This window comes from Filicampus tigris, chromosome 14 (assembly GCF_054856515.1).
Source record: "Filicampus tigris isolate MCC_2025a chromosome 14, RoL_Ftig_1.0, whole genome shotgun sequence".
Taxonomy (NCBI): Eukaryota; Metazoa; Chordata; class Actinopteri; order Syngnathiformes; family Syngnathidae; genus Filicampus; species Filicampus tigris.
In genome coordinates, this window is record NC_141230.1 from 13,069,953 (window position 1) to 13,094,914 (window position 24,962).

The window sequence follows — 24,962 nt, forward strand, 5'->3', positions numbered from 1 at the left end:
CTTCTGTCGTCAGAAAATTACGTCGCACACCATCAGGGCTCAGATAACAACACATCATGGCTCAGCTTCAGAAAACAGGTGAGCCGTGAGGGTGTGTGATTTGTCATTTTCAGTCAACAGAAGTGACAAAATGGCCACCCCCTGAGATGGCTAAAAACGGTGGATTTAGCTGTTAATTCAAACGTAATATTAATCATAACGCCTCCTTTTTACTAGTGGGCCTGCATAGAAGATATTCTTGAAAAAATATGTTTGGGTTGACTTCCCCTGTAAGGATATTGTTTTAAGGTTTAAGGTTTTACACAGAGCTTGTACGACAAAAAGTTAACTTCTTCTGACACTCGCAGACATTGGTGCTGTATGAGTCAAAGCTTGTTGTTATAAAACCTTGCCTGTTTTATGATGGTGACGCGCGAACCAATTATTTCTAATCTAATCTTCCTCTATATGCTCTGTGAATTATTTTCATTTGCAAGTGTTTGACCATCTGTTCTATAACGGACAACGTATTACATGTGTATGTCTTCAATATTTATTTTTGTTATGATCAGGCTAGATTATGTTGGAAACCAAACCTATATACTGCTTGAGAGTGAAATGTTTCATCACTTCCACAGTCTGCGTTTCATTTGCTGCAGAGTGGGTGACCTGCGTTGCTGCTATGCCGGCCATAAGTGTAATTCAAAGTAGATGAAAGCAATTTGCCCGCAGTTTGCTTGCTTGCCTCCTTTCCTGCTAGTTTGTTTCAACTCCATTTAATACCGAAGTGGAGCGCAATGGCATTCATGGACATAATGTTTCTTAAAGGTTCCAGCAAAATTCTGAGTAGTGGTGGGAGGTGCGGTGCTAAACATGATTTATGAGCTGTATAGAATTAATGATAATGAACCACATGGTCATTACGTAAAACAACTGTTTGGCTAGAGTCACACTTGACTGATTGTATCCATTTTGAATACATGCAAAACACTGGAACCTCGAATGCTCTCTGAGGTTATACAATTTTGAATTGAACCAAAATTTTGGATGGGATGGCTTGAGTATTGAACCAGGGTCTCCATGGTGACAGGTGGCAATTTTTTATTGCTATTATTATTTTTTACAATATATGTTCAGCTATATGATTTTGTAGAATGGTGGGTCTTTATGCCTTTTTATGCTGGAACAGTTTTGCTGTACAACAGGGCGCTTTGAAATACTGTCTTCTTGCCTTCCTTTTGGTTTGTCCCATTAGGGGTCGTCACAGTGCGTCTTCCTTTTCCATCTTGGCCTATCTTCTACATCCTCCTTTCCAACACCAAGTGCCCTCATGTCTTCGCTGACTACATTTGTCAACCTTCTCTTGGGTCTTACTCTAGCTCTCTTGCTTGGCAGCTCCATCCTCATCACCCTTCTACCAATACATTCACCATCTCTGTCATGGCCAAACCATCCAAGTCTGCTCCCTCCAAAAACATCTAACCTTGGCTGTCCCTCTAATGAGCTCACTTCTAATCCAATCCAACGTGTTCACACCCAAAGAAAACCTCAACATCTTCATTTCCGCCATTTCCAGCTCTGCTTCCTGTTGTCTCTTCAGTGTCATTGTCTCTAATCTGTACATCATATTGAAATACTCCCTATGTGGTTGTTTGTATTGTGATGTTGAGCCATGTGAGCAACCACCTCCCACCCAATTACAATGGTTTCCAGGTCCCCAACTGGCAACAATACCCTCATCACCTACCTCCCCAAAATATATACAAATTGTTTTTATGCATTAAAACAGTATCAACAGCGTGGACAAGGTGGCAATCATAACCTCTTGACCATGGCTTTACAAACGTATGATATGTACATAAACTAAAAATACCTATATAGTGGTTAATGGTTGTATGATGGTGAAAGTTCAATCTAAGAAATGATTTTCCATTATTTTCTATCGGAAAACAGGTTGGGTTTCACCGTATAGGTATTTTTAAATACATAATATACAAGTGGAACTCAGTAACTAGGGATATCATAGAAAATGTTTGTTTCAATAATTCAAATCAAGCAGTGAAACTCATATGATACAGACTCTTCGAATTACTTTTCAGAAGGCGGAAAGAAAGAAGTCTGAGCAGTGTGTGTGTTGTATATTAAACCCTAACCAAACTTTAACAAGTGGAAATGGGTTATTTTTGTTTTCCTCCCATTTTTTTTACTACCATTAGTTGGGTGACTGAGCCACAAACCAAAATGATGCCACAGCTATTTTTCATCCCACTGAAATATACTCTTATAAATAGGCTTTTTCACTTTTCTGACTTGTCAATGTCTGCTGTGCAATTCCATCTCCCCTATTTAAGTCTACATCAATATTGATAAAGTGCACAGACTAATAGTGTCTGCTGTGATGTTCAAAAAGGTAGGTTTTAAACGAAAGTGATGTGCATATTGGTAAAGCTGAGCTATTGTGTTGTTTCAGCATGGTGCCTGTGCTCAACATGAAGTACGGCTTCTGATGTTGTCTTTAAAAGCTCAGGGCTCAGAATAGGACCTGTCTATCTCTAAGGCTGTGTCTGCATGATAAAAAGATTTCTCACAGCTGGGTGCTCGCCTATCTCTGCATTGATGCTGGGAACATTTGGCTGAGTGTGCCAACGATGCAATTGTGGTCCAAATGCAGACTGGCCAATCACAGCACTCCACAGAACACGGGTCTGACACTTTCCTGAATTCAATGATACATTTTAGGACTTTATACATGTTTGAAATAGCTTTGCCCTTTTAAAATGCTTTTGGTGTCTGCATAAGTGACACGTTATGTAAAGATGTTGGAGGAAAACCCCATATTAGCCTAGGTGTAGATAAGGGCAGGCGCTAGTTACAGCTATTCAGTCAAAAGAATCCCCCAATAATCAATAGCAACATCTTTGTCTGCAGGATAAGCAATATATCTGTATTAATTGTAAAATAATGGTACGCTTGTTAGCTACTGTATTAAATATTATATTATGGAATGCATGCTGGGCGGCACGGTGGTCGTCTGGTTAGCACGTCCGCCTCACAGTTCAGAGGTCGTGGGTTTGATCCCGGCCCCGGCCTCCCTGTGTGGAGTTTGCATGTTCTCCCCGTGCCTGCGTGTGTTTTCTCCGGGTACTCCGGTTTCCTCCCACATTCCAAAAACATCCATGGTAAGCTGATTGGACTCTCTAAATTGCCCCTAGGTGTGACTGTGGATGTTTCTTTGTCTCTGTGTGCCCTGCGATTGGCTGGCAACCAATTCAGGGTGTCACCCGCCTACTGCCCGAAGACAGCTGGGATAGGCACCAACACGCCCTGCGACCCTTGTGAGGATAAGCGGTATCGATAATGGATGGAATGCATGCTAGCTACAAACTTACTTTACTTAAAGTGGAAGTCAACGCAAACATTTTTTTTCAATAATATGTTCTATGTAAGCCCACTAGTTGAAACAGGGCATTCTGATAAATATGGCGTTTGTGGAATAAGTGTTAATCCACTCGTTTTTAGCCATCAAATGACATCACAACTGCTCACAACGACCAATCATGGCTCAGATTCAGAAAACAGGTCCGCCGTGATTGGTCGTTGTGAGCAGTTGTGATGTCATTTTCAGTCGACAGAAGACAAAATGGCTGCCCCCAGAGATGGCTAAAAACGACTGTATTTTGCTGCTCAACCTATATTCCACATACGCAAAATTAATCAGAATGCCGTGTTTCAACTAGTGGGCTTGCTCGGAACATATTCTTGAAAAAATTTGTTTGGGTTGACTTCCACTTTAAGGCGTAGCACAATGTTTTTAGCTCATGAACCAAAATTATGGCGATATTAAATTTTTTCTCCCACATACTCAAGTTAGTATCCATGGTTAGCTAAATGCTATTGGTTGCACCATTTGTATCAGCCTAACGCTTTGCTCTGAATGATTGGACTAGAGCTAGCCAGCTTTACAGGAACAATTTTGCTTCTCAATTGTCTTGATTGTCAGATAATTCATCGGATGACTTCTGCATTGTATGTTTTGTGAGCCTCCATCTTTATTTGCATGATTTTCTTGTGTCACTCTAATGCTGTGGCTGTAAACTTAGAAGACACCTCACAACCTTCTGTCTAAAATGTCCTTTCTCCATAAATTGGATGATATTTCAGCAAGGAAGTGTAGGCAGCGGAAACTCGTGTTGAAAGCTTGTCAGACTTAGCAAAAGTAACTAAGGGTATGTCGTTTCCTTCATGCCACAACTTGTGGACCGGTGGTCTCCACATCGTGTCATCTGTGTCTATGGGCACTCTTTCTCTTACTTTGAGGAGCCAGTCTGGTAAGTGTAAGGAAAAACATCAGGTGTCATTGGGAATGACTGCCATTATCTCCGATGCTAGAGGCAACTCACTTTTCTTATTATAAACTACCATAAAAATGACTTTTTTCCCCAGCCGGCTTCCTTGACCTAAATTGTCGTTACATGCACTTGACAGCTTTTATATTCATGCAAGATGTTTCAAATTTTTTTTGTGCAGCAAGAGAGCGAGCAGAACAACCCAAGCGTATTCACATGGTAAACAGATTAAACTGGCAGCTGAATGGCAGTGTCAACCGCAGTTCGAAACAAAACGATGCGGCGCATTCAATGTCGGGAAACGCACCAAGACTGATCATCATCGGCGCTCGAAGGCGAGTTCAATTTTTTGCTTTCCACATGAAAGTGTCATTTACACTTAGAGCCTCAGTGAAGCCAACTACTGAAGTGCTACTTTACAAGGCCATTTGGCACTGACACATATTAGCACCTTACAGTTGCATCATGGGCTATTTCCTGTCCGCAGTGTCAACAAACATTTTTTTTTTTAAGAGGCATACACATAATTGGCGGGAAAATGAGTAAATGGAGCCCAAGCTGAGCTAATGTGTCTCAGCCATTAGTGACCTCAAGCGCCATAAAAAATGACAGGCGGGACAGAATCTCTCTTCAATCAGTGCTGAATATACAATCTCTAGTTTTGCTTGAAAGGCAACATCCATGCATCAGTTTTGAGTTTTCCATCGCGCTAGTCCTCATTAGCGTGGGGGGTGAGCTAAAGCCTATCCCGGCTAGCTTTGGGCAAGAGACGAGGTACATACATTTGTAGAAAAAAGTCCAAACTAAGGCAGTTTGTACCCTTTACTGTGTGCATGTGGTGCATCAACACATCGTCAAACAATAACGTTCCTAACTTTGGTAACTTCACTGAGGAATCAAGTGAGTGCCGGTCGGAAGCTAAGGCTGTTTGCTAACACTAATCTGCTTCCAACAAAACTTAGTGCAGCTCTGCTTAACTTGCATGAATCCACCACTGGCGTATTTAACACTCGATGGGATGACAGGCACTCCAGAAACCCAACTACCTGTACATTCACTTAAAAAGTCAAATTTCAATGTCCCATTTAATGTTTCTAGCATTTATACTGAAGCGCTGAACTACTCAAAATCGAGCTTTGTCTTTTGGTCTTGGAACACTGTTTGACAAGGTCTCATTTCTGAATCGAATCGATTTTAACTCAATGCTGTCTCAGATTTATGTATTTTTAAGATAGGAACTGTAGTCCAGCCACTGACAATTGTTGAGCCATGTACTTTTCTCCTAGGAAAAAAACCCATGATGGATTCCCACATTTCCGCAATTTGGCACTGAAGGTAAACATTTGGGTCACAGAATATGTCATATTTCTCAAGAGCAACTAAACTGCTGCTTTGTTACTTTAAGATATTTTCCAAGTGACATCAAGATGTTTGTTGTTTGCCAACTATCCATTCATTTATATTTTTACTTTGCGGTGGATTCACGGATAGATTTTGCTCTCTAGTTAACTTTATGTCATAATCATGTCATATGGTGGTGGGGGGGGATACATTGTCTGACCTATCTTCTGAAGCTGAGCCGTGATTGGTCGTTACCTGAGCCCTGAGTAGTTGTGATATCATTTGCAGTCGACAGAAATGACAAAATGGCCGCCCCCTGAGATGGCTAGAAACAGGCAGATTTTTCTGCTTAACTCATATTCCACAAACGCAATATTAATCAGAATGCCGTGTTTCAACCAGTGGGCCTGCTGGGAACATATTCTTGAAAAAAATGTGTTTGGGTTGATGTCCCCTTTAAAATCTTGCTGTTGTCCCCGATAGTTTTGCTCTTGGTCTTGCCTTGTTTTCACATTGCCTCAGCACTGGTCTTAACTTGGTCTCATCCTATGAAAGTCTTGAACTTGACTTTGTCTCGTCCCTTCTTTACTTATTATTGCACACATATTTAGGTTTTGTGCAAGTACAATGAATGTTTTACTATGAATCTTTAGCGCAATTCACAATCAGTTACAAAGACGGGCCTGTTTTGTTGTTAAATTTTGGTAAAGTATCCTTCAGCAAAGTATCAAACACTCAAATGCGACGGCGAAAGAGAACAGCTCATGGGAGAAGTAGTAGCAGTGTGTGCTACATTGCCATTTGAAGTGGGGAAAATCTGGGAATTTCCGTTATGATTCAGTTGTTTGACTCAGAACTGCCATTTAAGAGCCAGTGTTGCATTAGCATGCATACCGCATGGGGTTTAGTGCTCATTTAAACGGCTCTGTTATCCCCATTTTTTGCTTTTCTTGATTGTGCAACTGCGACTGTGCAGGGGACAACGGTGCTTCGATTGTGGATGTCGTTAGAGTCTAGGTCCTTATTACTTTACATAATTTCAACATGCTGGTTTTAAAAGGGGTAAAAACGATGTAATTAATGGAAATCAAAACAAAAGTTATCCACACAGACAATGCTGCAAGTGTCTCGAATTCAATGAGGCTCTGGATCGTGTCCACACAGTGACATTAATGAGGCGTTGACCTTCCTGTAGCGCCGGCGGCCTGTGAGAATAGGTGCTTGGCTTTTCCATTAAATCAGAGACTCATCAGCGGGTTTTCATCGCATGGCGCCAAACGAAATCTGCTTGACGTGACGGGGTCAATCAACATAAAAATTAAATTCACCCTGAAAGGCATTTATGCCTTATAATTTGGTGACGGTGTGGTGAGACGGCAGAAAATCACAAGATAATGTGTGATAATAAAAGGGACAGAAATACATCATCATCGTATATATATATATATATATATATATATAATACATTTTATGCTGTTAGTATCATTAATTTGCGTTTTAATTTACTGCTTTCACTGTCTTTGTTGTTGTCTGTTGCTATTTTAAGTTATATGTAAAGTGCTGTGTTACAGCTGCAGCTGTTGTGAAATGCGCTTTATAAATAAAGTTGTATTGTATTGTATTAACTGTGCTATCAGGAGATAGACTGTGAGGTGTTACGCGATATGCGACATATTGTGTGATGTCATCAATGGAAGTGGTCCATCTTTCAGAATAAGTGTCTCCAAAAAAGCAACAACTCCCAAAAGTCAAAGAAAAAGCAAAATATGCACACAGTTAACCATTCCTCTTAGTGATCAGCAGAGTTAATTGCGTAATCAGCTCCTTTCTAGGGACTTGTAGCCAGCAAGTGTGGCACGTTAGCTCAAGTATTGATTAATTAGTGCAACAAGCACTGTATGGAAATGTCTCTACAGTATTATGTTACATTTTTTAATTAGTATTGTAATTTCTGCACAGCTCATCTATCTTGATGCTCTTTTTTTTTAACAATACTATTGTAACTCTGCTTTGCACAAAAGATTATACTCTGTGGAGAGTCACAAGACGTGAGGCTGTTTATGTGTCAGCGCATAATACTTAATTTAATTTGGTTAGTACAATTGTACATTAATAGCTTCACACCATTCCAGTGTTCACATTAAGTGTGTTTCACCGGTCTTGTGCCAGATGCTATGCTGCTAGTGGCTCTGCGGCTGGAGGGACCTTTCAACATCGAATCCGTCATGGACCCCATTGATGTCAAGATCTCAGACGCCATCATGAATATGCAGGACAACAGCGCGCAGGTCTCTTATAAGGTATCGTACATCTTGTCGCCTACGCTGTGCCAGTACGCCAGCGGTGAATCACACACCACTGCTCTGCCCGAGTTTTAGGTGTGTAATTCATCGCAATCTGACAAAGTCCAAGTTTAGGTGTCGCACGTAAATTACATGTCTGAGTTTGGTTAGATAATCTCAGGGTAGGCTTTCACGAAAACAATTGAGTCAAAACAGGACTTATATAAGTGAAAAATAAAAGTGACTCATTTAGACATTTTTAAGAATTATATTGAAACAGAAATGGAAATCGCAATGTGGTAAAGTGTGTACACATTAAAACCACTTAACACACACTCCCGCATTGTTGAGAGACATGTCAAGGAGAGTAGCAGGAAAGGGTGCTGATGAAAGAATTTTGTTCACATTTGTGGTGAATGTTTTTTTTTTTTTTTTGTAATCCTACACACAAACAAAACAAACCGTTTTTGAGATGTTTCATGCACAGATGACAATGTTGTCAAAATGATCTGCATTCACACATAACTGCTTGAAAACAGTATGGTAGAAAGGTGTCTGTGCTGGTCGCACTGCATATACGCTCAAGCTCATTATTTTGAGGCACATGCGCAACAACAGCCCTCATTTGTGAAGCTGTGTGTGTCCTTCGGTGTTCACAAGAGAACGATAACAATGAGGCTGTCAAAAACGTTCTCATTGAGACACATTTCTTATAAAAATGCAGATGAGGGGCCAAATCAGCAACATTTTTGTAAACAGTTTTAGTGTACTTTAACACCAGGAACATCTTAAGTTTTGTTTTTCGTTGCTTTACAAAAAATAATAAATCATTTAAAAAAGAACAATGTTGTCAAAGTGAACTGCGGTCACACAGAGCTACAGAAATGTTTAAAAACACAAAATAATCACTTCTGGTCGCAATAAACGTACAATTGACTAAAGAAGCATGATAAATATTTTAAACGGCACACACTCAGCTACTGTGTTGCACATCCGCATGCGTACCTCCTCTGTAGTCTCTTTATTGGGTCGCGATCAGTAAGAATTGCGTAGAAATGTTCTCACTCAGTGACAAGTTGAGCGTATATGCCAAGTCACAGTCAAATTCATGACACGTGCGTACCAGCCAATTTCCCGTGTGGATGTTCATGAATCACAATTCATTCTAAATGGAGACTTGTGCCCACGACGTTCCAATCTGCATAAATCACACCCCTGTTTCCCCCAAAAAAGGGCATGCATTTGACACATCTCAGCCAATGCATGGATGTTTAAAGTTGTGAGATGGTCTTCATCCTTTTTTCAAAAACACAGAAACTGGTAATCATTTTTAATCAATTCCAAAGTTCAATTTGAGAATGCTGAACACAAAGCATGCATTGAAAAAATAAATGAAGAGCCAAGGATCGTGAAACACTGCACAAGGAATAGATAAGGAATAAATATAGCACATCGGAGTAGTAATCAGCAGTAATATAAAACAAAGCAGACACAAAATGTTTTTTTTTATTTTAGAAAAGTTTCACAAGCACTTTAAATGTGTACTAAAAACAATACTTGATTTGAAAACTGGGGGCAAAACAGCACATTTTTGCATTTGTTTTTATGTCAAACGTAATTTAATTAAATAAGATTGGGGTATGTTGACACGAGAACAATCTAGAGAAATTTAGTCAAACCGGGAGTTTTTGTTTCTTAGATTTTTTTTTTTTTGTCAGTTCCAGATGACAATGTTGTCAAAACAGTCGGTGTTCACAGAGAGCTGCAAAAGCATCCAGTTATTTCTGCTATTCACAGTAAATGTACACCGGTAAAGGTCATTGTCTTGAGCAGCACACATCGTCAATAATGTGCTCTACCATTCATGAATGATTGGGATGTACTTGCACCTGAGTACACCCTGCGATTTTGAAAAGATTATTCCTTCAGTGTCCGGTGTTGACAAATGACCCCTGAGTTTATTATCTTGATTTTATTTTAATATTCATTGTCAATTTTTTTAAAAATTACAAAAAAAAACATGACAACAACAAAAAAAACGGCAAGTGTGTCCTCAAGATGACCAGCATAGCACATCACACACATAATCATACCATAGCTCCATCAACAATTGTGAGTTTCCTCCCCGAAAGTCAATGTTGCTGTAGTACCAATACTGCAAAATACAAAAAATAACAACGAGTGGTTATAGAAGAAGAAATGAAAGAAGCTAAGCTAACCGTTAGCTTATCTGGTAACTACATTGTGCTTGCAAAGTAATCTTGTCATTTTTATTGTGATGACTTGGGAGACACATCATACAAAAACCACACAACCAGTTACTCCTTTTATTTGTGCTTCAGGTCACTTCCTAATCGGCTGTCGTTTTGTTTAACGGCACCATTGAGTCCATAGTTTGGCCAGGATCATACTATATACTATATAGTATGCATATATAGTATAGTATAGTATAGTATAGTATGATCTTGACATGATATTGATACATGTATATGCTGATACTGAACTTGAAAACACTTACCTGAAAAGTCAGATTTAGCCATTATATTACTCTGAGACCTGTAGCATAAATCAGTAGTTGATGTAGTTTTTACCACCCGCGACATAAAAAATACAAAAAAGTTTGAAAAATGTGGGGTGATTTAAAGATATTTATATTCCCACATACGGTTGATGTCAGTTGGGATTCAAGACCACAGCAGGGTTTCCCATACAACACATACAGTCATGGCACTGTATATGTGGTGTTTTTCCAAAAGCTGTAAAACTTAAATAACGCCGGTCGCAGGCCAGCTGAATCACCGTCAGCGTCACCGTGGTTGCCTCAGCATGCAGCCCATTATATACCAGCAGTGTGTGGTGTCAATCTATCGCAAAGTCTCTAAGCAAACATCGTGTTTTCTCTCGTTCTCTCATTCCCAGAAAGTCATTTCAGATCCTGACCGTCGGGTGCCCGTGTTTTTTGTAATTGCAGGCTTTTCAAGGTTGCGGTCAGCCAAAACCCGCAGGAATGACTAGGTCTGCCCGTGGCGTTCCGGATGTGTTCAACGCCCGCTTCAGGCCCTACAACCCAGACGAGCGTCCCACCACGGCAGCTGGCACGAGCCTAGACAGACTGGTAAGGGCATCAAGCGGCACTTGCTTTTCAGGGCATAAACACCATTTGTCTTTCTCGCGCCTGACTCCGTTGATTAAAGCCAGTGATTTGCTGGGCCCCTGCCGACAGCAATTCATTCCGCCGACTCTTCCCACACCTATCGATCGGCGTTTCTTAACGAATCAACGTCCTCCCTCCAACCCCCGGAGAGTGAGACGTGCCACGACGTGCCCTTCTCCCGCCTGTCTGTGTGCTTGGCAAACAGAACAGACAAGGCTGAAGGCTGTTTTCCAAGGGCTGACCACGGCCATTGTTTGCTGCAAAGCCAGCCCTTTATTTCATATCAGATGGGCTGCGTGTTTGCGGGATTGGACGTTGATACGTGCATTTACCATCTCAAACAACCTTGAGGGCTAAAACGCTACAGCCGGGGAAAAGGTTAGCGCTGACAGCCAAATGAAGCTCGGGGCAGTTCTCATCATACCGCACATACTTGTGCAGCCACAACACCGTCCTTGCTTTCCTTACAAACCTGAGGCAAATGGTTGAAAATGTTTAGAAATACAAGTAAAGTGGTTTATATTGACTGCATTAGTCGCCAGTCAACTTACCCACGCTATGAAAAACCCAATCCCTTTATACTTTGTCAGTTAAATGATATATAATTTATCATTTTCTTCCACAGTGTTTTCTCCTCTGATTCAATACTAATTACATTTTTAATACGTGCATTTGCCAATTTTTGATGTTTTTCCATGCCTCCGATTCATTTTGTCCTCCCATCAGCTCATTTGTCCACCTACACAATTAATTAAGACTTTCTTTTTCTCCCCCTCCCCGTTTCTCTCTGCTGCAAACCAGAGGATTATTTGGAATACCATGCAACACAGCGTAAGCTTCAACATGTTTCTTCTTTTCTGCTGGGGGTGGGCATTTGAAAGACTACGGGGTAAATGAAAGGTCAATTCCTTGCTATTTTTTTAGATGGACAATCTTTTGCTGTTTCAATGTCAGCGTCTTCCATCCATCCATTCGCTTGCTGTAGCACTTGTCCTCATTAGGATCGTGGGGTGAACTGAACCTATCCCAGTTCAGGGTACACCCTGGACTGGCTGTCAGGAAATCACAAGGCATATTTAAGCAACCATTTATCACATTCACACACATGAATTATTTAGGGTCTTCAACAGGGACATGTGGTCAGGGTAGGCAAGAGAGGCAGTGTCGAACCTTGCTGTTCCTTCCCCTGCATGTGAAGGGTAAAAAAAGAAGAAAAAGATAACATGATTGTTACATTTCATTTTATTTCTATGGTCCGTGCTTTACATTGATTTAATTTTTCAGTCCAATAATTTATCAATGATTTCATCATTTAAATGGATGTGCATATTTCCTGTTCAAATACATGGGCGAGAGTTATTGCACTTTGCCGCTACTCACTCATGAGTTGCTGACGCCAGTAGTTGGCAGGAGCCTTCACACAAAACGCTTGCTTGCCTTTATATACATGTACCGTATTTTCTGGACTATAAGCCGCACCTTTATATAAGCTGCATCCACTCTATTTTTTTTTTTAAATAATGAAAAAAACAATATATAAGCCACATCGGGTTATATGGCGCACCTATCTATGTTGAAAAATTAGATATTTACTGCATTTTCAGAACGATTTTGAACTGTAAATGTACATGTATGTACCTGACCAGATTCTTTCCTAACAATGCCTTTTAACACGGCAGCAACTTTGCCGATTGAAACGGAACAATACCAAGAGAAAATAACCAGTACTTCATTTCACTTCTCGCTGCCGTCTCCAACGTCTCACCATCGATTCATTGACACTAAGCTTGCTTGAAGCAGCGTGGTTTCCTTCATGGATCTCAAGATAGATGGCGTTGAACTTCAAACTTGCTTCATATGAACTTCTTTGTGTGGGTTCCATGATGAAGGGGCAAGGATTTGAAAATAACTAACTGTTTGTAATTTGTCGTCCGTGTTCTATCTGCTCGAGAAAAAGTAGCATATTGTCGCTGCCCTTTGAAAAACACTTATCTCCAATTTTGGAAACTTTTTTTAATTTTCACATTAATGCGATGCCTGTAACGCGGAAACACCATTCATTTAAAAATAAGAAAATGAAAAAAAATGCAGTGTGTTTTTCACATGACGGCGACGGTATTCTTCTTTGCATTGATTTTTTTTCTTAGTTTTGATTCTAATTCCGGTTCGAGCGCCCCTAGGAAGAAAAATCCACAGAATAGCTGCACCTTTATATAAGTCGCATGGTTCAAAACCTAGGGAAAACGTAGCGGCTTGTAGTCCGGAAAATACGGTATCTGTTTTATCAGACATGAACCGGATATGCTGATGTTCAACAGTTTGTCTAATATAATTAAGGAATGTGTGTGACATATTTAGTGACTCTTATGGCCAGAAAGGCAACTCAAAGTGCATTCCGCAGCCCAGAAAGTATCGTGTCGCTGCCGGCATGTGGCAGTGTTGCACTCCATTGACATAATGGAAGAAGCCCATTGACATACAGTAACTAACCACTAGAGCAGGGGTAGGGAACTCCAGTTCCTCGAGAGCCATATCCTGCCTGTTTTGGATCCCCCCCCTACTCCAACACACCTGACTCAAATGGCTTATTGAGCAGAACAGTGTTACGTCGTCGTGTTCCTGTACCGCGTACAGCGTGCCAGAACTACGGTCGCTGAGTATGAACAAAATGATAAAAATGAAAGCAGATTACAAACGGTAAAACGGATTAAGTATCAATCTTATGAAAAAGGGTGGTAGGAAGTGCACCAAAAATGAATGAGAAAGTTTTTATAATGCCAAGCTTGTAAAGAGCATCTCTGGTGGCCAAAAGGCTGACATTTTAGCTGCATTTCCACCTGTTGTTTCAGGTACGTTTAATTCTTGGAACTTGTAGTTCTTGGAATTTACACTTTCCAATCAGTCAATCAATCATTTTCGACGAGCTGCCGAGCCTCTCTCAAAGTTTCCTGGACATGTCACACTAGTAGGGTTGATAAATTACCCGTAACAAAATTTAGACAGATGCAAACAGTTGTAACGCACAATGGTCGTCCAAAAATTCCAAGTTTCGAGGTAAAGATCCTGCTGTTGTTTTTTGAAGAAGCTTTTGATATTTTGTACATTTTCTTTCATTTTTGTACTTTCCCCATACCACTTGGTCATGTTGGTTTTTCGACAGCAAACTAGTGGGATTTTGCCTCATTGGCTTCATCACCTTATTCCATTCCATACAAATAGATACAAATAGCAAAAATCACTGATCAACATTACAAATTAAACAATTCTCATGACCATCACTACTTCTTCTCATTGTTTTGCCAGGAACTCTTCAAAACAGTAATTACTACATACGTCAATGTGTCAATATGCTTACTAATCTGTGTGATAAGCAGCGTCTCTTGCCTGCTTTGGACTTAACATCAATGTGGTGTACGAAAGAGTCAACACATTTGGCTTTTATTACCGGCTGCAGCAGTTCATATCATCATACAGTATAGCATCATCCTTTAAAGTTTATTTTATTACAACAAAGTCATTAACTCATCACGAATAGCTCAACCATATGCCAGCATGTCCTCAGGTGGTGAGGGTCCCTCAACACACACCTTCCTCAATTAACCTATCTATTCTTGAAATAGCCCCTGTCCGATGTTAGTAATAGCACGGACAACAAATCAGGAGGTGACCTGGTCTGACAGAGAGCTGCGGCCAGCATCTGCTCTAATGGTACAGCGACGGGGGCCGGCGGCCAGGCAGGCACGCGGGGGCCGCTCATGAATAATCAGCCGGCATTCAGACAAGAAATCTTTGCAGGAACAGACAGGGAATGTGTCTTATATGAGTACACCACTAAAAATGCAGAAAATAGAACAGCCAAAGCTGCCAAGCTATAGGTGACACATCATCACATTGTGATTAAATCAGCCCAAAAGCCAGTATTATCGTTTTCATATTATCATGGGCAACAGTTATGCTCACGCCATCAAACATGACCTTCATCTTTGTAGTGAGTCATATCGTGAAAAATATTGAAGTTCGTTAATGATGCTGGAATTGTTTTTAAAGTTGGTGGAGGCGTTTGAGGTCATATTTGAAATACCATGCACATCTGCTGTGAACTCACTCCGGTGGTTTACCTCCAGCTGCTAAATATTAAACAGTGAGACGTTACCGCCAATAACAGCAAGGACGTTCATGCGAAGCAGGAATACACTTGAAACTGTCCCCAAAGTCACAGAGTGGACGAATGTAGTTATATTGGTATTGTAGTTCACAAATCGGCACCGACACCCTACCATCTTACCCTACCTTTTACTGTACAGGATCTCTGTTTGTGGCACTTAGTTTTGACGGCAGGTGACCCAACTCACTTCACAACAAGCGAGGGTTTGGCTGATATAGTTATAAAATATTCTTAAAGGTTGTTGTAGACTATTGTAAATAACTAAGAATTAAAACTAGAATTTAAAATTGTGTATTTAAAGCCACCACATAGCTTCTGCTTCCTGAATGCTAACAATGGGAAACTCCATAGGCATACAGGATAATAATTAACTTCTATGTGGCGATGTTGTTATGCTGGAAGGAATGTAAATTTGAACACAAATGGTGCAGCAACACACATAGACAGACCATATAAAAATACTCACATGCATATGTTCCTCCTCCTTTTTAAACAACGACTAATATTACTGCCGTATTGCGAAGCCATCCTATCTCACCAGTTATTTGACCAAGGTACCAATTTGAAATTGTACCTGCAAGCTACTCTCAATACACTAGGAGACTCCCCCGTCTACCAATCTACGGACCTACCCGCCAGTTATTACAACGCCAACCTACCACCTAGCTCGATGCTACCTATATTGTCCTACACGAGTGAGTTACAACACTAAACCTACTGTGTTACCATAGTTACTTCCTCTATCCATCCACTATGACATATAACCAGACTTCCTTGTGCGCTGGCCCTTACAGCAGAATAATGCCCATTTTATGAAAGGTACTCTGCACCTTTCTCTTCCCTCTGTTTCCCTTTTCTATTAAAATACAACATATTATATTCAGTGTGCAACTGCTATGGTTGAAATGTTTTACCGGGACATTCTCTTTTCATGCGGAACATAAGAGGAAAGAAGTTGAATTGCAGTGCCAGTTGGGGCTCTTTGAAGAGAATATGACATCCTGTTATTGTTTTGTTTTGTGCAGATTTGTCTCTGTTACAAATAGAATTACGTGCCTCACAGTCCAGCAGCTGCTTTGTGCAATCATTAGCGTAGCAGAATTTCGACGTCTTCTGTTGCATGGGCAGTATAAATGGATTCCATGTGTAAAGCACATCTTTGTTTTCCCTCACGCTGTCCTCCTTTACGTACCAATGCACCGTAATTACCCAAGACAGCGATGCTATTCCGCCTTGTGAAAAGTTGACAAGAGTTTAACTTGTCCTTTGATAAGAATGTCTGGTGTGAATGTACAGTCATACGTTTGTTAGGGAAGGGATACGGAAGGGATGGCGGGCGGGGTGTTTGAGCAGCGGTGTCCACCTCCAGCTCAATGAGCCATGATGCTTTAATTGCCTGACATTCTGTCAGATCACATCCCTCCCCCCCCGAAGCCCAGCCAGAAATGGAGATCATGAAACTCCAAAGCTGCGATAAAGGCACAACAGACTGTTAAGTTCAAAGCCACATTATAGATAAGGAGAGAAGCGTTTAATTTAGCAACTATTACAAGTTTTAAAAGACTTTTGTGTCCCTTTGTGCAATACACTGTCTGCCATTGTATAAGAATGTACGGGGATGATACAAAAAGTCAATAGACGTCAAATTATTTTTCTTAAATGAAAGAAATTATTGCGATTTTATCATTTGAATAGTCTGCCCTCACTAAATTCAAACAAGTTTCACAAAGGAGGTCTCACAAATTTGAAATGCTGCTTGACTTCAAGTTCAAATTTCTTAACAGTTACAATGAGGCCTTTTGGGGGGAAGAAAAGCATGCGCCTATACAGATGATAAAACCTTTTTCATTTGTGGAGGCAGCACTTCATACACTACAATGTGCGGACTTAGTCACACAAATACCCCCCTCCATCTCTTGAACACCTTACAACATACTTGTACTGTATGTGCCATTAGCAAACACGAATCTGTGCATCCTACAAAACTTCATGCGATTCTGCTGAGCTTTTTTTTCCTCACCTGAAGGTGGTGTGGTGTCTCTGTATTGTATGGCCTCTGCATGATGGTATTTCAGACAGTGCAGTCTGGTGTCCAGGCTGCGGCCATCACTTAAAATTGGATTCAGATTTTCACCCTTAGCTTAGCACATCATGTACAGTAATAAACCGGTGTCAAAGTCAAGGCCCGGGGGCCAGATCCGGCCCGCAACCTCATTTTATGTGGCCCGCAAAGGCAAATCATGTGCGTCAACTTCATGTCCCGTTGTTTGTTTTCACTTTTAACAACACCGAGATACTGCAATGTGTTATTTGTCACCAATCCTCCCCTTTAAAATGATTTGAAAAATAACTGAACAATTACTAACTGGCTTCTAATTTCAAAACTAGCTACCCATCACTTTGTTGAGTAAATGTGATCATATAGGGAGATCATACTTTTTATAGCGGCACGTTGGTCGACTGGTTAGCACGTCCGCCTCACAGTTCAGAGGTCGTGGGTTCGAGCCCGGCTCCGGCCTCCCTGTGCGGAGTTTGCATGTTCTCCCCGTGCCAGCGTGAGTTTTCTCCGGGTACTCCGGTTTCCTCCCACATTCCAAAAACATGCATGGTAAGTTGACTGGACTCTCTAAATTGCTCCTAGGTGTGATTGTGAGTGCGGATGTTTGTCTCTGTGTGCCCTGCGATTGGCTGGCAACCAATTCAGGGTGTCCCCCGCCTACTGCCCGAAGACAGCTGGGATAGGCTCCAGCACGCCCCGCGACCCTTGTGAGGATAAGCGGTATCGATAATGGATGGATGGATACTTTTTATATGGGTTCACAGTCGTAACAGCCCTCCGAGGGGCACCATAACTACAATGTGGTCCCCAACAAAAAATGAGTTTGACACTCCTGATGTAGTGGGTGGAGAAATTTTGTGAGGGGGCAGTTACGTAAATTAGCCACACCTAACTTGGCAGACACCTTTAAAAAACAGAAACAAGAGAAAACAAGAGATTCGGTTGTTTTATGTCTCACTTGATGTTTGCGTGGGCACGCCTGACACCCGACTATTTGTATACAAGCACAAAAGTAAATATTCCCTAATAAGTCTCTTTAAGTTACATTAACTGCTAAAAATAAGTTAAAGTAAAATAAGACTAGTCATCCTTTGAAGACATGAAACGGGGAGGAAACAGAAAGTGGCATTGTATGAAGTAAATATTGTTGTTACTGTTGTGTGGCATGCATAACAAAACAAATTGATCTTTGTGGTCATTTTGTCAGTCTGTACTTTTAAAGGTTGCGAAGCAACCAGAAAACATCCTAATTTTCAGCTCTGTTCATCATCACACTTCTTTTTCTTTTGGTCTTGTCTAGTAACCTTTTGTAATGGCATCCCAAATCACAAAAAGGCAAAGAAGAAGCAAAACATTTTTGGAGTTCATCCTTAAGATGTTCACAAAGCCGAAGTCTCACACTGGCAGCTCCAGAAAAAAATTCAAATTTTGGGGTTACTCGACTTTGGAGGTGCCTTTGTATTTGCAATGATCCCCTGTGGCAGGTTCTTTTTTTTCCTTTGGAGTCTTCTTTTTTTTGTCTACGACAATGGTCAGTGCTTGATTATTGTGACCTCACACCAATGGTAAAAGCTATCATTGCATCCAAATTATAGCTGCTTTTTCTTTGTTGAGATATAATTTACTGCTGTTCCCCGCCGCTCGCCTCCTTGCCATGCTTTGCCATGTTAAACATTTTTTTGTACCGCTGGATGAGGCTCACATTGTCAGTAAACAATCAACAGCGGGTATCCACCGTGTATTTAGGCACACACCACAAGGTTTGTCCAAGCTCGCCACCAGAATTTGAAACACTAAACAGACAAACAATTCAAAAGGCGCGCACGCTGCCAGACAGTTATGGGAAGAAAAAAAAAAACAACAAAATAAAAAAAACACGTGGGTTCACTCGATAGATGTGAGGATGTACGAAGATTAACAAGGCAAAGACAGTGGGTCCCTTTACTGCATTCGTTTGTCACTCTTGTTCCTTCTCAATTTCTGCATGGTTTTGCTTCAAGTAAGTAGATAAAACTTTATCTGTGATTGAACTTCCCTGTCACTGCATTTTTCTGCCAGGCCCATTAAAACAAAGTTACTAACCCCCGGTGCCACCACCACCCACCCTCACCAGATGCTTTGAAAAATAGAAAACACGTGTTACCTTCAGCAGTATACAACCACACACATGAACCCCTGAGACTGCACTCTTACCTGCCCTCTAGTCAAAATAAATATTCAATCTATACTTTGCTGCAGGGCATCAGTCACACAAATGCTGTAGCTTTGTACAAAATAAGGAGATGCAAGCCAAAGGGTTTAGAACTCTAGAAAGCGGAGGTGTAAAAGCACTTTTTATTGACTTATAATTGCAAGAGAAATCTGTCACCTAGCTTAAACGATACAATGATTTGCTTTGGCGTAACCCAACCCATTAAACACACAAAATCATATCCTGAATTGAGGTGTTTTCTGGGGACGGAAGGCCTCAGGGTTTAATTATTCCACTTCTGGTACCGTTTGTATCAAAACTTTGAGGAGTAGTACCATCAACCAGGATTTGAAGCGGGGTGTAGTTTTTGTTTGAGGCACTCCCTCCCCTTGGTTCACCAACCTCTCCTGTTACGCATGGGTCTTTACATGCTACGGAACACCCCACTTCTGACATCATTCCTCACTGAACTCCAAAGATGACTGTCCTCTAAACAGATTTGGACCAGGGCCATGCTACCAACAAACTGAGGGAGATAGCAAACTTAGATGCCAGACTCGAGAGGCTAACTCGCTAAGAGCTAGCTAGGATGACACTAGTAACAAAGTCGATGGATTTAAAATGGGACCAAAGGGAAAAAACATCATTTGGTCCACCGTTGACCAGAATCCACCTGTCCCAAACGGCCTTTCACTGAGGCAAACCACGGATGGCCTTAGGGTCAATCTAGATTTGAATATGGGTGTATTAGGTTGGAAAAACTGTATAAATTACCTCCCCCTCCCACACAGGTACCCCATTTCAGTGATAGTAGTGCTTCATCCAGTCCCACGACTGTTTCGGATTACTTTTCTCTAGAGTCCTTCACCTGAACACACCAATGATGCCCTTACAGCAAACCACCCCATTTCTGACACAATTTAATAGAAAACGCTGATGAGTAGTACTTTCACCCCTAATTTGAACCTATTTGAATTTATTCTTGGTCTTCTCAGTTAAAAAAATGTACACTGACCAAAACGTTTTGGCTTAGTAGCCAGAATGTCCCACTTCTGTCACCATTAGTCACAATACTCTTGGGACTGTGGCTTATGGGTTTGGAAAAACCTGTTCACTAACCACAACACCCAAAAAATGCCAGACTGTCTGGGTAGCAAATATCCTGTACATAACCATAGTGACAGCACGCATCCTTACAGAACCACAAAAAAGTCAGCCACCGTTAATTTCCCTAAGGGATTAATAAAATCCGCTTTCAATTTGAGTCCGAAGGCGGAAGTCTTGTTGTTTCGGTCTCTCAGTGCAATAAGGTGGCTGCACATTGAATCATTATCTTCCACTCAGCAAGACTTGGGCTTGACTCGCAGTTTTCTGCATGGTTGCCTTTAGTTTGTGCTGCTATGGCCTGCCCAGCTAATAAATTGCTATTACGGAACGTGTGTTTTATGATGTGTGCTTGTTTGAGCTCAGTTTTTGTTCTTATTATATATATATATTTATGATCTGTTGAGTATTCTGAGCTGCATGCAACAATCTCGTTCACAGCTCAAGTACAGCATGTGTTGATGTAGATGGCTTAACATTGCGTTAAATTTGTTATGTCCCTCGCTCCTCTCTTTCTCTCTCCCTGCCGTGCTCAGCAGGAAACACAGAATAAAACATCCGAATGTGGTTTGTGAAGTCAGGGGAAAAAAAAGAACCCAGCCACTCCTTTCCCAAACATCTTGAACCTGACATTATAAGCAGCCCAGAAATATAATGCAGCGTCAAGCCACTGGGAAATTCTTGTACTGGATCCAGTTTAATGGAAGAGAAGTGAGCCTGTCGCTGTCCACAGCCTAGCCCTCGCCAAGTTGTTGCACCTAGCGGCCCATGTAATTATGTAGATTCCAAAGATTCTAACATGCTTCTTCATAGACCACGAGAAATAACTTGTCTATGAGCGCACATGTGGCAAGTGCGGTGTTTAATTTAATGTTCGCAGTTTCCTCGGTGAGGACGTTTTATTTCAAGGCTTTACCTCCGCTTGCATGGAAATTAATAGGACTTTCCAAATAGGGGAAGTCATCATCGCTTCTTATTGCAGGCTAACCACCTGTGAGTCTGCATTTTATTTACCACAAGGCTAAAAAAAAAAAAAAGTAAGTGCCACACCAGGACATTTTCATTTAGCTTCTTTTGTTATTGTGGGTTGAAAGATATAGACAGTTTATGTAATGTCCTTTGGAAGCCTGCATTTTTCTCATACGTGACTGTGGGTTCGCATGAATTACACACATGTTTTTTTATGGAAAAATGGGGGCACATTTGTTAATAAAACTGTGGTAAGATTTCAACATCATTGCACACATTTTTTTTAAACAAGAGGTGTCAGTTGGAATATTTGCCTCACCCTCCTTTGTTTTAACAGGGAATAGGCCAATTAAAAGTGAGTGTGGGTGATTAGTTGGATTGTCATAAATGAAAGTAACTCTGAATGATCAAATTAAGTTCCTAAACACACAATAGGCATGCATACCAAAGTATGGCTGAAGCACATGCCAACCTAAACTCATTTGGCTTCAAGTCATCACATTTACAACCGCATCCATTGGCTAACTACAACTAGCAAGTCAGCATGAGCCTGTTATGTTAATTGTCATGTTAAAATGCAACCACCCATTGGAAAACGTAATATTGTAAACATCAGTATACCAGAATGCACACAAGTTACTCAAACCAAATCCCAGTTTGTATAAAGAAGCTCTCCATGTTTTTCCCAGCAACTCCCATCTGTCACTTTCACCTTCCAGGTGATGCTCATTGTGATTTCGAAATAAGAGCAAATGCCCGTTCAGCAGGTCACTACTACAAAAGACCTGGCAGCACAGGGGGTTGACATCGGACTCACATTGATTTTGAATGCTAGCCAACAAGACAGTCAAGAAAGCAGAAGGCAAAATGGAATTGGTACATATCTTTTATCACCCGCAGTCAATGGTCTCTCAATGAAGTCTGAGATTGTTGAAATTAGGGTCTGGGACACTAGTGGCAGTCAAATGCACTTTTCTTTAAGGTCTGAATTTATTACTTCATGATTTCTTTAACAGCCACAGTGTACCTCCATCTTTTGTGTGAAATTGTCCAGTGAACACAATGCGACAAAAAAAAAAAAAAAAAAAAATAGACTGATTCAGTTTAACAAATTTATTACAGTTGCTGCCGTGGACATCAATGGATGATAACCTGGAAGCAAGAAATTGTATAAAGTTAGTACACACCTATCAACAAATTGACAAGCTTATATTGCAGTTCATTCTTACTTTCTTGGCCATGGAGGAGCCTACCATGAAATCCAATGTGGGCTGCACCCACGTCGACAGCAATTTGCAAGGCACGGACAAGGACTGAAAATTGGTACACAGTAAGGACGGGGGCATGGGAGAGGGTCACACGGATGGCAAACACAGCTAGGGCAAACACTTTGCTTTGAGTCAGCCAACTCAAGTTGACTGTATTGCTGTGGATCCCAAACGCTTTTTTGGCTTCTAGGGGAGCTCCCAGCCAATTCAGGAGGAGCAAAACCATGTCCTAAACAGAGGAAGGTAAACGTAACAATAATTCTTGTGGCTACTCAAATTCACCTGCATTTGACTTACCCTTTGCATGCCGTGTAAAAGCTAACAGCCAGAGCACAAGCACTCTACAGAGGGAAAATAGGTGGAAAACAGAACAAATATTCAACATAGAAAAATAGAAGTCAGTACAAATGACAAAAAGCAATATTACATCACATACAAGTCACAAGCCGTCGGTGACATGATTGCTGCTTCCTGTTGTTTACTTAGCAACTTCCACTTATTCTTGTGTCCTGCTGTTGCTCTCAACAGACTGTCTCTATTTAGGTGCTTTCAACTCAAAAGTACCAATTAGCATGCTGCTCTTCCTCATTGCACCCAGGTGTGTAGGAGTTTGCAGCTTCAGGTACTGAGAATAAATGGTCACACAGTCAAAGCACATCAGGATCAAGGTGTCACCATGCATCTGCAAAACAATCTGCAATTATTATGAGTAATAATTAGTATTTATTACTGTATGTAGTTATGCACTAAAAAAAAAAATAGAACGTAGTCCGGACCACTAGAAAAATGAACCAATTACTCTTTTAGCATTTTACCAATAAAAAGCTCTGATATGATTGTGTGTACGGGCTTTGGAGTTGGACTGTGATGGGTTCAAGTCCTGGTGTGACAAAAATGGTAATTAATTGTTGGAGAGATGCTAGTCTGCTTGTTGGCGACTAGAAAAAAATATAACTTTACTCTCACAACACTGCAACTTTTTTCTCTAAAAAAAGGTGAGTTTGTTATCATAATATTTGAGTTTTACTCAAAAATATGCAACTTTTAATTTCTATGGCATTCAGAGGAATGCATGGTAATGTATAATTGGCATCAGGGGTCCTTGGAAAAATGTTTCCCTTGTAAGGTGTCCCTGCACCCAAAAATGTTCAAAACCCCTAAACAGTAAAACCGCAGGTGACCGCAATGCTATTCCCCAACGTATGACTTCCTGTCAATCAAAATAACAAATAACTCTTAAGATTGAATTGCTACACCCAACAAAAAAAAATGAGTTTATTGCTTCACAGCATTTACCCCCAAGGAATTTCATAATGTAATGTAATTTCGATGATGGAGCGCCTTCCAGCAAAAAGCAGTTACACACCTTTGTGCTTCCTATTCCGCTAAAAGTTATACACATCATTCTTTTTGTAAATGCACGGACTGGTGGCATGCATTCCAACACCTACATGTTCACCGGTGAAAGGGTTCGCCACATTGTCCTCAAAGAAGACACCCTATTGGTTTTGAACTTTATCCAACATAATATAGCTAAAGTAAATAAATACCGTGTATGTCCTCCTCCCATTCTGGCTTGCTGTTTTTAAACAATTATGAGTGACTAGTGTCCCATTGTCAAATCATTAACTTGATTGATTTGTATTTATATTCAACTTCCAGTAGTCCAAGTTTAAAAGCCAAGTGTAAATAATTTTCTTCTTTGTAGGTCATTGTTTCGGGACGATTTCCAAACCACCGGACAAACCTTTAGTCTATTGCAGGGCACATATTGACCAAAAAAATAAAAACAATTAGAGGCTTCGAGGAACCATGTTTAGAAGAAAGACGGAATAACCCCCGCCAAAAAAACGCGCAAGTGTTGGAGGTTAGATTCAAAGCCCAAACCTCAAAACTGCGAGGCCGACATGCTCGCCACTAGGTTACTAGGCTGCCCGCGAGAACCCTCATGGTTTTCTACTCTGAGAAACCTATGGCTGAGATCAAAGGTAATGTTAATCCCCATATGGATTTGTTAACAGATTTTCCATGATGACTATTCTGGGCAGCACAGGATATTAGTGGTTAGCATGTTTGCCCTCGATTCTCGTCTTTGCGTGTTCAC

At 40.8% G+C, this 24,962-nt stretch overlaps 1 protein-coding gene and 1 long non-coding RNA gene across 3 annotated transcripts in view; one reads left to right on the plus strand and one right to left on the minus strand.

Moving 5' to 3' along the window:
- The window catches only part of LOC147136418 (glypican-6-like), a 113,139-nt gene that overhangs the window by 69,360 nt on the left and 18,817 nt on the right, over window positions 1-24,962 (plus strand). The window contains exons 5-7 of one of the 2 annotated variants that reach the window (XM_086051527.1): window positions 7,836-7,966; window positions 10,920-11,063; window positions 11,904-11,933. In XM_086051527.1, the coding sequence (XP_085907653.1) occupies window positions 7,836-7,966; window positions 10,920-11,063; window positions 11,904-11,933 (305 nt within the window). The remainder of the gene's footprint in view (window positions 1-7,835; window positions 7,967-10,919; window positions 11,064-11,903; window positions 11,934-24,962) is intronic. The other variant, XM_086051528.1, reaches the window with a different exon arrangement.
- On the minus strand, window positions 22,689-23,459 carry LOC147136419 (uncharacterized). Its single transcript, XR_015089551.1, has 4 exons — window positions 23,295-23,459; window positions 23,156-23,199; window positions 22,820-23,087; window positions 22,689-22,742 (listed from the first exon to the last, which is right to left on the minus strand). It is a non-coding gene; the product is annotated as an uncharacterized LOC147136419 (long non-coding RNA).